Genomic DNA, 13,375 nt, shown 5'->3' with positions numbered 1-13,375 from the left:
CAAACATACATGGGTGGACCCAAATGGGACATACGTGGTGGTAAAGGGAATATGGAACAGAAAAAATATCACCCTGATGAGCGTTTACGCACCCTGGGATTGCAGAAACAGACGCGGGGAAAGCTCACAGGTCCATCTGATAGGGGAAGACTTCAACAACATTATAGACTCCCAGCTAGATCATACCACAGCGCTCACAAGCCGCCCCAAAGATACACTACTCAAACGCTTTATAGATACAGTGGCGCTGACCGACGTGTGGCGTAGACTGCATCAGCATAAAAAGACATTCTCCTTTTATTCAGGCGCCCATAAAGTCTTTTCCAGATTAGACTATATCTTTTCCCCGGCGGTAGAAGTAGCAGAGATTTCGAAAGCGGAGCATCTGGCAAGAGGCCTCTCGGACCACTCGCCTCTCGGGCTCGCAGTGGGGAGGACCAATAGGCAACGCACTAGTAATGAGTGGAAACTCAATGAATGGGAATTAAAGGATCCCCAAGTTGCTGAGAAAATTAAAACGGATACTGAGCTTTATTTTAAAGAAAAGGTTGGTTCTTTGGAGTCTGCAACAACACTCTGGGAAGCCTCTAAAATGGTCCTCAGAGACAGAGCCCAAAATATCATAGCGCATAAAAAATCTAGAGAAATAGAACAGATAGCCGAAATCGAATCAAAACTCCATCTATTAGAAAACCAAGCCATAGCCAGAGAAGACCCCTAGTTAATAAGGAGGCTAAAAGTTCTCCGCCAGGAATATTTGGCCCTAACCCAGAGAGATGCGCAAAACAAGATTCAAGCCATGCACCAGAGCCTATATGATGCCGGCGATAAGGCGGTAGGCTGCTCGCATGGCTTAGCAAAAAGGAGCTAGAAGCTAGATGGATGACCCAGATAGAATCCAAAGATGGTCTGACCTGTACTACAACCACAGAGATAGCGACTGCTTTTGCTTATTATTACGAAGCCTTCTATGTGAAACACCCCCTGGCAGAGATAGCACAAATAGAGCAGTATCTGGCTGAAATTAATGTCCCCATATTGGAGAAAAGTAAAGCCCAAATACTAGAAGACAAATTGACACTCACGGAGGTCAGAGAAGCCATTAGCTCCCTGAAGCCCGGGATAGCCCCAGGGCCAAATGGACTACCATCAGAGCTCTACCTGAAACTGTTTTTAGAACACAAAAAGTGGGCACTCTCTCACAAGACCTCCCGACAGCCACAATAGTAGTACTATATAAGAAAGGCAGACCACCAGAGAGGTGCAGCTCCTATCGACCCATCTCACTCCTAAACACAGAGAAAAAGATCTTAGCTCCTGTACTAACTAGTAGGCTCACAAGTCATCTCAAACTTTATACATCGAGATCAATCTGGTTTCATGCCGAAAAGGTCAACTAGACTAAACCTGCCAAAACTCCAGAATTGGCTTGAAACCGCGAGTACCAGGTCTGACCCACATTTAATACGGTCATTAGATGCACAAAAAGCATTTGACACAGTCCACTGGCCATTTCTCATGCTGGTCCTTAATAAATTCGGATTTGGCCCAAGTTCAGACACTGGATAACTATTCTCTACGAAAAGCCATTGTCTTGTGTGAGAGTCAACGGAACAACTTCCAGGGAGTTCACAATAGGATGTGGTACAAGACCGGGGTGCCCACTGTCCCCACTCCTCTTTGCCCTAGTCCTAGAGACCTTCGTGTGTATAGTCAGGGTACACAGAGAGATGTTTGGCTTTCGAGGAGATGAGAACGGTACCACGGATGAACGCATATACCTATATGCGGATGATATCCTCCTTTATATTGTCAATCCCAGGGTCACCTTCCCAAACGTTCTGGACGCTTTAGAACGGTACGGAAAGCACGCAGGATATAAAATTAACTGGGAGAAATCCTGCATATATCCAGGAACCCAAGGCCTCGAACCGCTGGAGAACATGGGACAGCTCAAAATAGAAAGGGACGGGATAAAATACCTAGGTATGTATGTCTCAGTAAATTAACTCGAAGCTTTGAACCAAAACCTCTATAGAGTCATTGCAGAATTTAACACAGACATTGAAAGGTCAAAAACATTTCTCCTAACCCTTCTAGGGAAGGCGGCGCTATACAAAATGATAACACTACCCAAATTTACGTACATACTGCAGAACACATATTCTGCATTCCCAGAAGATGTCTTCGTCAAGATAGACAAGGCACTCCGGATATTTTTTTGGGAGGGCGGGACCCAAAGAGTTTTGCTTGCCACTCTGCAACAATACCAATGCAACAGTGGTATATCACTTCCAGACAGTAGGGCATATTACTGGCCGACACATTTAATCGTTATTAATGACTGGGAACATCTGCCAGGGGACCTCCCACATACGCATTAGAACGAACACAATTCAAGACGCATCCTCACACTCACTATCTCTATGGAGGGAAGGGAGTAAAAAATGTATTAGCAGCCACACAGGTAGTGATACATCAGTGGAAAAGAGGAGAAAGGCATATGAAATGGAGCAATCCAGTCACAAGGGAGACCCCACTCTGGGTGAGGGAGGGGGGAAGACTCAGAGAATTAACAAAATAAAAGGGTTTTAAGAGATGGGATTTGTTGTGCATCTCCAAAATAAAGGACATACTAAATCGTAAGGAACTGGCTACCTTTTCGCATTTCCAAAAAGAATATAAACTACATCAGACACAACAGTACAAATACATGCAGTTGGCACATGCATGGAGGGCGCAGAAAGTAGATATGGGAACACTGCCTGAATATGCCCCATTAGAGGAAAGACTCCTCATGGGGGAATTCAACGGGAAGGCAGTTTCTTGGATGTATCGAACTGTAATTAATAATAAGCAAGATACACTCCCGAAACTATGGGCAAGGTGGGAATCAGAATTGGGAGCCATGGACAACCTAGACTGGGAGACTGCATTGATACACCCACACGAAGTAGCTATAAAATCAAGATTCCACCTCATTCAGTTTAAGATCTTGCATAGGATCTATTATGATAGATTTCGCTCACACAAAATAGAAATGGCTGAAACTTGTAACTGGCTCATGGGTACCCATAATACCGGCATGTTCATTCACACGATCAGGAAATGTCAAAAGGTACAGGGATATTGGGGTCTCATAATGACAGAATTAACAGAGGTATTAGGGGGATAAGATACCTATGGACCCTACATTTGTGTTGTAGGGTATATCCACAGATGTAGACCTCTCCAGAAAAAAGTTAATACTGACCAATTTGGGCCTAGTAGTTGCCAAGCGAGACCTGGCAAGCAAGTGAGGGGCATTGCAGCTACCCACACTGGATGAATGGAAGAAGGGAATGGACCTATACATGTCTAGGTGGGGGGGAGGGGGAAGCTCCTATATAACCCGAGGGTGTCCCAAAAAAATGTGGGGAAATCTGAAACCCATGTATGCAATACTATGGGCTCCTAGAGGAGAATTTGCCAGATGAACCCCAACTTGAACAACAGGACAATGCAGGATAGTAAAATGGAGGGGCTGAGAGACGAGAAAGCTGAGAAATATGGAATACCAAACTATGTATCAATATGTCACATGTACATGCATTTGGAAGCTAATGTAGCGGTGCTTGTCTATCGGGTGTTTGTAATTGTATTGTATACCTGTATTGACAGAAAAATTAAAATATTTATAAAAAAAGAATGTGCAAAGTGATATAGGGTGAGTTTAAAGTATATTTACCATTAAAGTCCCGTATGAATTTTTTGCTGTCCAATGCAGTAAACAACTGATGCACAGAAACTTGGTAAGAAGCTATAAACTAGACCATTTTTATAGTTACTTTAAATCCATTCAGTATTTTCCAAGGTGTTTACTTTACAAAACAGCAGACTTTATAACGTTTACTCCTGTATATTTAGATCCATTAATCCATGAATTATACTTTAATCCAAAAAGCAAAAGTGTAAAATTGTCTAAAACTAATTGGCTGTGTAAATCCTATTGCATACGGGACAATATTTTTTTCCATAGATTAGTGCAAATCCAAGCCGTCTGGTTGACTGTCCGTTACAAACATTTATTACAGGTACCCATACCCATCTTTTCTCTAGACCCAAATCCCAGCAGATCTTTATCTCCCCATCTTTCTCTATCCCACATTCTCTCTATGTCCATCACTGTGTCTTTTTTATCTCTCTGTTTCTGTCTTCTCTTATCTCTGTGGCTCACCATCTCTCTCTATCTCCATCCTCTGTCTCTATATCTCTATAGCCTTCTCTCTGTATCTCTCTCTATATTTCGATGTCTATGTCCCTCGATTTCTCTTGCTAGCTCTGTCTTGCTACCTCTCTCCCTTGCTATCCATCTACCTCTAACTCCAGCTCTCGTTTTCACTGGCAACCAAGCTCAATCTTTCTAGCTGTTCAGATATGCAGTCTGCTGAAATCACAACCCTTACAACTTTTACCATAAGACTGATGCACAATTATGGAGCTGCAGTGCGGAGCCGATCAAAACAGAAGGTACTTAATTTGTGATGCATAAATGACAAGACTTGTGAAGAAAATGTAGGGCCTGATTCACAGAGGTTTTGCTGTGAATAGGTGTGATTTACTCTTGTAGTACTGAATTTCAAGAGTAAATCAGAAGGCCTCTTCTCTTACTCCTGGAATTCGGGAGTACTCCAGAAGTTTTCTGAGATTAAGTAACGGCAAAATCATTGTTAATGTGGCCCTTAATCTTTAAAAGCGGATTTTTGGGCAAAAATCTGTTACAAAGTAGAATTCCATATCGTTCTAATTTGTATTCTTCTATTGAAAGTTTTGCTAGCATAACCTTGTAGAATCACGATCTAAATAGTGCGTTCTTTTTTTTTCTTTTTTTTGGGGAGACTGCATAAAAGCTGATCTTAACTTGACTTTTTCTGTTCCATAACATAAGGAATCGAAGAAAATCGAACCAGTCAAAGAGAAACCCAGGAAAAGACATGACCTAGAAAAAGATGTAAAGAAAGAGCACAAAGCAATCAAAAGTAAGTTTACAAAAATTTGGGACATGAAAAGCAATAAAATACTTTCTGGTCAAGATAGATTGTCTGAAATTTTAAGTTCTAAGTTTTAACACATTTTCTTGTGTATATTTTGATAACCTCACTTGGCAAAGTAAATTATCCTTCACTTGTCTGTCCTTTTTGACTGTGCTCTACCTACTCCATGTAAATGGTGGACATTGTTTCTAATTGTAGTTTAAGAGGGTACTAATCTCTGTTGTAGCAGAAAATCTAACTTTAGGGTTTGGACTTACCTTTGATGTTTTTTAATAGGGTTTCACCGAAATCAGTTGGGCTTTCCACCCAAGATACAGGATAGAGCAGATGTGGATTACTAGATTAATTGCACAGAATAATTCTTCAGATGCTAGGTTCTGGGTATTGTCAGCTATTTTCCATTTAACAGATACCATATTGGGTCATGCCCTGTCCTTCTCAAAGTTTGATGCACACTTTTCCTTAGGATTTCCTACAAGAATGAAAGCTGTTACAGTGTGATTCCCGGTTTCCCCATTTGCACCAGAAGACTGTAATAGTCACAGTCGCCTTCCATCTTCACCGTTGGCATTCTTTCCTTGCAGGATTAGATTTCTTTGAATGTAGTGCTCAGTGGGCCATCCTCCACTCAGAATTTGTTTTTGTAGAGGTCCTCCCGACACCTCATTATTGTTTCATGAGTGGCATAACGTACTCTTTATTTGTTACACATCTTTGAGGTGTTCTGATATTTCAGATTCTACCTGGAAGCCATCCTATTTGCTCAGTTTATGAAAGCATTTTTTACTAGAGTTAATAATTGTTTACTCTTGTATTGCAGGTAAGGTATTTAGGTTTGTTTTTCTCAACTGATCCATTACTGGATACTTGATCCACATCCCTTCAGCCTGACAGGCCAGGATTCCATCAATCTGGCCGCTGGCTCGATACCTCTGTTGGAGCTCCCACTTAACTTTCATTTGCATACGGTGTCCGGCACGCTCCTTCTCATTGCTGGTGCCAGGTGAGCTGTCCGCTCACCATCTTATATTTAATTGAGCTAGAGGAGCTTTCCTGCCTCCATATAAGTCTGACGCTTGTTGCTTTCCATCACTAATGCTACAAAGCACCCTGCAGGTGGGACTTTGAAATAGACCTGCACTGCTGCCTGCTTGCCAATGTCCCTGACCACAGCCTGAAAGACGGCCATCTTGCTTGGCTCTCCGCTCCTCCTCAGACTACTTTTAGATTTTGCCAAGGGTCCAAAAGCTGGTTCCCTCAGATAAAAAAAGTGAGTTCGAAATAACGTCTTACCTTAAGACCACAAGGATGCTTTTCATCTTAAATTAAATTTAAAGGTGAAATCAAAAGTATGGACTTGTTTCTGTGAGCTTTCTGCATTATAGTGGCATGTTGCTCTTCAGGATGCCTGGCCAAGTCATGCTGTGAAAGTAACATTTGTAAGCTTTTTATTGTCATTTAAGTAGAACTGTTATAGGGTTAGTGACCACTTATTCATTTGCTATATTATGAAACTGCAATTGGAGGATTGTTATTACTCAAAGTATAGAAAGAACTCAATCTACATCCTAAAATGTGATTTCTTTTATGAAGCTAAACTTAGTGAGGCAATGCAGGTAACTCCTTCAATAAGTAATTTGAGTAATAACCACACTACAGCAAAGCCCATCTGCTTTCACCTGAGTGAATATCTAAATCTTATTTTTCATGCCAGTTCGTTGCCCCCATTGGGAAGAAAAAGCACTGGTACCTCTGTCCGATAAGGGCCTTTCTCAGTTTCCTCAATCACTTTTCTAAATTGTGGTGCAGCTAACTTTTGCCAAGTCAATTGTGGTCTGCTTTTGAAAGACAAAATCACTTTTCGCTATTTGTCCTCTCTCGAATGGCCTCATGTTCTCTGAAACGATATGCAAGTCACAAGACTCACAAATTGTATTATCTCTAAGAGGAACTCTCAGTTCCGTTTTGTTTTTTATGGACAGGCCTTTATTACCTTCATTCACTTCTCTATTAATAAAATATTTACTAGATTCCTACAGGCCTTTTCCATCTCACTCAGCTGACCAAACCACCAATCTCATGTTTGAATTTAGCTTCACGTTTTGTAATCTTTCAACTGTATATTCCAACTTCATGTTTTAAGTTATTGTGCAGTGTTGTAACGTTGGTATCACAATTAATTGATTCCAGCTACAGGACTATGAAGTTCTCCGTTAGCCCTGTTTCAGTTCTGCTTTGTGCAGTCCTCAAAGAAACTCTTGCTAACATGATCGCGGTCTGGATGGGATTGCCATGACTTGGGCTTCCGCATTAACTAGTTTCTTGTGCACCTTCATTCACACAATGAGCAGTCTTTTACACTTCAATAGACCTGTCATTATGTGGTCTTTTACAGGTGTGCCACTTGCAGTCTCATCTTGATGATTAAATCAAGGCTGGTACTAGTCTTCAGGGGTGCAGGGGACATTGCCGTTGGGTATATTTCTTACGAATTCTTATATCGTAAGAAGATGGATCAATCTTTGCCCTCTCTTTTGTTTCTACACTAATGACTCAGATATAGAGTTAAAAATCAAGTATTACAATAAATACTCTTTGGCTCTGTATTGTGAAGCTGTGAAGCTGTGAATTAGATGTCTTTATATCCTAAGGAATTGGAAGCTATGGAGGAATCTACCATCATAGTAATGTCCATCATTGTTGAGATTTTGACTTCCTTGTCCTTACCTTGAATTTTAGCGGACTATAAAGAGCTGCTTTATCAGTGTGCATATACTGTTGTAGCTAAATGTTCTTACATCAAATGAAGAGATTTAATGAAAGTTATTTTTACGTGTGGAATAGTATGCTTGAACTGCTGAAAGTAATGACAACATATACATGAAAAGTGATGCATATGGTAGTATCTAGCGATTTCAGCTTAATATGTAATTGGGGTTTAACCCAGAGTGTTAGATAATTGTTGTTATGGAGTTGCATGCAGTGTACCGTATAGTATTTTGCTTATGTCTGAAAAAAAAGTATATATAGTGTGTTCAAAATGGCGCTCTTTAGGTGTTAAAGACTGTTGTACAGCCGAAACGCGTCTTATCCGGATTATTTTGATGGAATAAACTGTGGGGATATTCTTCCATCTCAGAGTGCCATTTCTTTCTCTGAATGGGAAAGTCAGTGATGGATTTTGTTCACGCTAACGATAACGCATTTACGTGCACCACCAGCATTATGGATGCAAGCTGACCTTACTGCAACCTCTTGGGAATATATATTTATGTATAGAAGTTCCAACTATAACGTTCAGGCGTGCTTTCTCCATGCGAAATGAACTTGTCTCGAGCAGTCCAGAAACCAAAAAAGCCAATAATTGGTTGTCCCCTCGTCATGGTTTTTTTAAGTGCAGTTCCTGCAGGGCCTGCACATTTGGGGTAAATGCATCTACCTATAGCACCCCATTTGATGATACACCTATAGCCCTCAAAGGCCATTACACTTGCCACACGGAATATGCGGTATATGTATTGAAATGTAGCTGTAATTTGGTGTACGTGGGCAGCACCAAACATCCAGTCCACGTGCGCATTCTTCAGCACCTCAGGGCTATAGTACACTCAGATCAATCTTACCCTGTGGCACGCCATTTCGAGACCATGCACAATAAGAACCTATCACACTTGAAATATTTTGTGATAGATGCAGTCACACAAACCAAAAGAGGTGGCGATTTGAACAAAAGACTCAGACAATTAGAATCTAAATATATTATTAAACTCAACAGTAAGACACCTGGGGGCCTGAACATGGGTGAGGATCTCCGTAACTTTTTGTAAACGACATTCCAGGCTTGGTTTGTAGAATTCTATTTTACAGTGATCCCCCTGAATTTTGCCACTACAATTATGAAATCATGACTACAATATAATTTACAACCCGGTCCCATAGATCTTAAAAAAGGGTAATAAACATACAATTCCTTCTATGTTTATAAATTATGGCGTAGTTATAAGCCAAAGACACTTAGTTCATTTGTTCATTTGTCAAACTTGGACCTTGTTGCTGTTGCCGCTGCTGGTATTGTGATCGGCCCTGATTATATGAGTATGAGGGTTTTCCCTGGTATGATCCTCTGTAAGAGGGCTGACCTCTGCCTCTATGTCCTCGAAAGGACTGGTTTCTGAACTGTAAGGTGCCTAGAGCTCGTGCAGTATCTGTGTCTTTTTTGATTGCCTGTAGGGCCTCGTCAATTTTTTCACCAAATAGATGCTGTCCGTCATAGGGCATATACAATACTTTAGTTTGGATTTCTTGGCGGAAGGATGTTGCTTTGAGCCACCCTTGTCTCCTTAAGACTGCTGCACCTGCCAGTTGCCTGAATCCTGTCATTGCGACATCTACTGCGCTATCGATGATCTCCGATGCTGACATTTGACCTTCCTTTAGGAGGGATTGGACTTCCTCCTTCGAGTCTTCTGGTATTTCTGCTAGGTATGGGTCAATGTCTTCCCACAATTGTCTGTTGTATCTGCCTATCAATGCAATGGCGTTAGCTATTTTGACAGTCATGGTGGACGTAGTTGAAAAGCGTTTGCCTATGCGGTCTAATTTCCTGCCCTCCTTGTCTGGTGGTGCTGACAGTGGGGAGGATGGATTTCTAGAATTCTTTTGAGCCGCTTGTGTGACTACAGAATCTGGTTTGGGATGTGCATTAAGGCAGGTAGCTGCTGTTGTTGGTGCTTTATACTTTTTATCCAGTCTAGGCACCACTATAGAGACCGATGCTGGCGTTTGCATCAATTGCTGACCTTGTTTCCATATGTGTTCTATTATGGGAATAGATATGGTTGTCTTCCTGATCGGATCTTTAAAATCATAAAGAAAACAGTCTGTTTCTTGTGATTCTACAGCCATGTGGAATCTGTGGCTGCTCTTTCCACCAAGTTGTGGAATCCACCAATGTCCACTGGGGGGGATTCTGAAGTCTGAGGTTCAGGTGTGGCTGGAGAATGAGCGATATAGTCCTCATCATCTTTGTGAAATGAGAGATCATCTCGTACCTCCCCTTCCTCTGGTTCCTCACCGTCGTCATCCAAGGATTGAACATTATGAACTGGTTCTCTCTCTTGAGGAAGATCCAGAGGTGGTGGTCTTGTCTTTGGAGATGGATGCGGCTTGGATGATAATGGAGATTTCTCTTTTGAAGGTGCCGCTGGTGATTCAGGAAAACGTTTCTTGTAGTCTGTGATCAAGAATTGGAGATCTGAGACAATAGAAACTGGAAGGCAAACCATAGGAGTGACCTGTTGTTGGACCTGTGTATGTACGGTCTCTTCCGTAAAGACCACATCATCCTCATCTGTGCTCTGGCACTTTACAATGAGATCTGAAGGACTTGTAGCTTGCTTATAGTGGTCGTCTTCAGATTCATCACTTTGTAGGAGACAAGATGGTAGTAATCCTTGTACTCTACTTGGGGATGTTAGTTCTGGCGTAATCGGATTCTTTTCATTCCGTTTTGGGGGAATTAAATCTGATTTTTTTCACGGCGTCGACGATGTCGTCGTCGACTGTGTCGTCAACGGTGCAGACGCTGATTGCTTCCCAAGTATCGACGATGAGGTCATCGACGGTTCTTTCGTCGACGGTTCTTTCGTCGACGGTTCTTTCGTCGACGGTTCTTTCGTCGACGGTTCCTTCGTCGTCGACTGTGTTGTCGTTGACGGTACCTTTGTCGTCGACGGTGAGGTCGTCTACAGTCTTCGTCGTCGACGGTGTAGTCGTCGACGGCGCCTTTGTTGACAGCGTGCTCGACGTCGAAATCTTCGACGTCGACAATGCTTTTACCGTCGTCGATGTCTTCATCGATGATGCGCCGGGTGTCAATGGCGTCTTCGTCGTCGGTGCAGGCGTCAACAGTGTCGTCGCCGACGATGCCGTCGGCGGAACTTTAAGCAACCTCGATTGCTTTTTTATAAGTATAATCGATGACAGTGGCTTACCCACCGTCGACGATTGAGTTATAGTCGTCGTCGATGCGGAGGCTGACGATGCCATCGTCGTTGAGACTGTGGTCGTCGATGTGGAGACATAGGCTGTCTTTCGTGAAGAAAGCGTCGACGAACTCGTCGTCGATGACTGCGATGGCTTTCTGAAGGTGGGAACTTCCTTCTCAGACGTGACAGATTTTACCTCAGAAGACTTAGTGGTAGTCTTTTTAGGAGGAACGTCTGTAGGGCCAGGGGAAGCAACCCTTGGCCTCTTCAAGGACAGTTTTGAGGAAACTGAAGCCATTTCTCCGTCTTCTGAAGATACTGCATCATCTCTGTTTTTTAGTCTGTTTAACCAGAGGAGCAGTCTTCCTTCCCTGTCTTTAAGTCTCTTTGTAGAGAATGTTCTACATATTCTACATTCTTTAGCAGAATGATCAGGATAAAGACAGTAGAGGCAAGTTTCATGCTTGTCATCAACGTGCAGTCTTTTCTTACCACAGGATGAACAGGCTCTGAAAAGTCCTCTCTTCTGATGATCAGCCATTGTTATTATTAGAAGAAATATCCAAATTCTGTGATAAAAGGAGATAATCCTGGAAACCTGAGGAGAATTCAGGTGGAGACTCCCTAGCACAACGTGCAGTAGAAAATCTGAGCGACTGAGGCTCCTGGCAGGAAGGTTCTAGAGGGAGATGGTAGCTGATTGGCTACCTTCTAGAGTTTGGTCCTTTTTACAAAAGGACATAGATAGGCTACTAAGGCAAGGCCCGTAGGCCTACTTTTCTCTATGTATGTCTATAGGACATTACTTTTCTAATTACCGGGGACTCCCCTCTCGAAGACGGGGAATGATTCAGGCATGTGAATCTATGAAAGATACCAATACTGGATAACTGCAGTTACAGGTAAGTAACGCATTTCTTATACTAATTGAATTCTCGATTTTTAATAATGTTACCAAGTTTGACACATGAACTAAGTGTCTTTGGCTTATAACTACGCCATAATTTATAAACATAGAAGGAATTGTATGTTTATTACCCTTTTTTAAGATGGCCGACGTATTTTTACCGAAACTCTCAGCCTATTTACAGCGTAGTCCTATTTCGTTGTCTAAAATTGTGACTGTGATGGTTTGGCGCACTTTTTCAAACTGTGTGTTTAAATATGGTGGAGCGCAGTGGCTAATTGTCAGTGAGCAAGGGCACAGCCAGTGCCCGAAACGCGTCTGATGAGGCTTGCACCCTTTGCACGAGAATGAAATAAATCACCATTTATAACTTAAGTCTGTCTCCGGCGTTGAACTTTGGTGTCCATGTATTTGTCTGCGCCGTAGCGTATGGGAGGCGAATTGGATCTAATATATATATATATTTGCGAAAAAGTATGATCAACCAAGGAAGCAGTTATTGAATAAGAAAACAAAGGTAACAGCTGAATGTCCAGTAACCTCAGAATCCGAAGTCACGGATTTGGATCAAAGTGAGGAAGGAAGGGAAGGAGGAGCTTCTGGGGTGGCAACATCAGCAATTCCCACAATTACTGCCCAGGTTCCTTTTTTAGACGAGTTTCAGGTTATTCGGGGAAACAAGGAGTACGAGACCACCAGAGAAACCTCTACAAAGAAGAAAGAAGGGAAACGCCGGACAAGGAGGGGCGGGTGGAGCAAGCGGCTATACCGCCTCCCCATGTGTCACGCGGAGCAAGAAACAATGGAACAAGAAGTAGATATGACGAATGATGTTCTCACAGTTGTGAACCTAACCCCGAGAAAGCTAAAACCAGTGGAGGAGAAAGTTTTACAACTGGGACTCAGTTTCTGTCCAACGAAGCCATCTGAATATACACAAACTCGCATTGATTTATTCAAATTTGGAAGAAAACTCAAATTGATGAAGTACTTTAAAGGAAAGGAAAACGTGAGACCAAGCCATAATACAATTGAATTGGACCAAATGGACAAACTAACTGCAGGTGATATAGAAATACTAGCAGGGATGGAGGATCTAGTTGAGGAAGGCAACCCAGCAATATTGATGACGTCAGCGGCTCTTGAAATCAAGAGCTGGGATTACACAAGTCAATCCTGGCAGTCCTTTTAAATCAAGATCCAGATTTTGTCCTGTCATGCCAATGGATTCCATTGATGTATTCACCGATGTAATAACGAGTGATCTCATGAAGCTAAGGAACAAAAGAAGTGGACCTAACATGAAATCAAACATGACTAAGGAACAAAGAAAGGCAATTGTGGACTTGAAAAATGATCAAACCATTGTATGTAAACCATCCGATAAGGGCGGAAATGTAGTGTTGTTAACCAGGGAATACTACATCAAGGAAGCACTTGAATTATTG

At 42.1% G+C, this 13,375-nt stretch overlaps 1 protein-coding gene across 1 annotated transcript in view; it reads left to right on the top strand.

Moving 5' to 3' along the window:
- MPHOSPH8 (M-phase phosphoprotein 8) overlaps positions 1-13,375 on the top strand; it is a 284,316-nt gene that overhangs the window by 115,824 nt on the left and 155,117 nt on the right. The window contains exon 4 of the mRNA XM_086935216.1: positions 4,928-5,018. Within this exon, the coding sequence (XP_086791342.1) occupies positions 4,928-5,018 (91 nt within the window). The remainder of the gene's footprint in view (positions 1-4,927; positions 5,019-13,375) is intronic.

The sequence above is a fragment of the Lissotriton vulgaris genome, chromosome 8 (genome assembly GCF_964263255.1).
Source record: "Lissotriton vulgaris chromosome 8, aLisVul1.2, whole genome shotgun sequence".
NCBI classification, from domain to species: domain Eukaryota; kingdom Metazoa; phylum Chordata; class Amphibia; order Caudata; family Salamandridae; genus Lissotriton; species Lissotriton vulgaris.
This window is presented reverse-complemented; position numbering and strand designations above follow the sequence as displayed.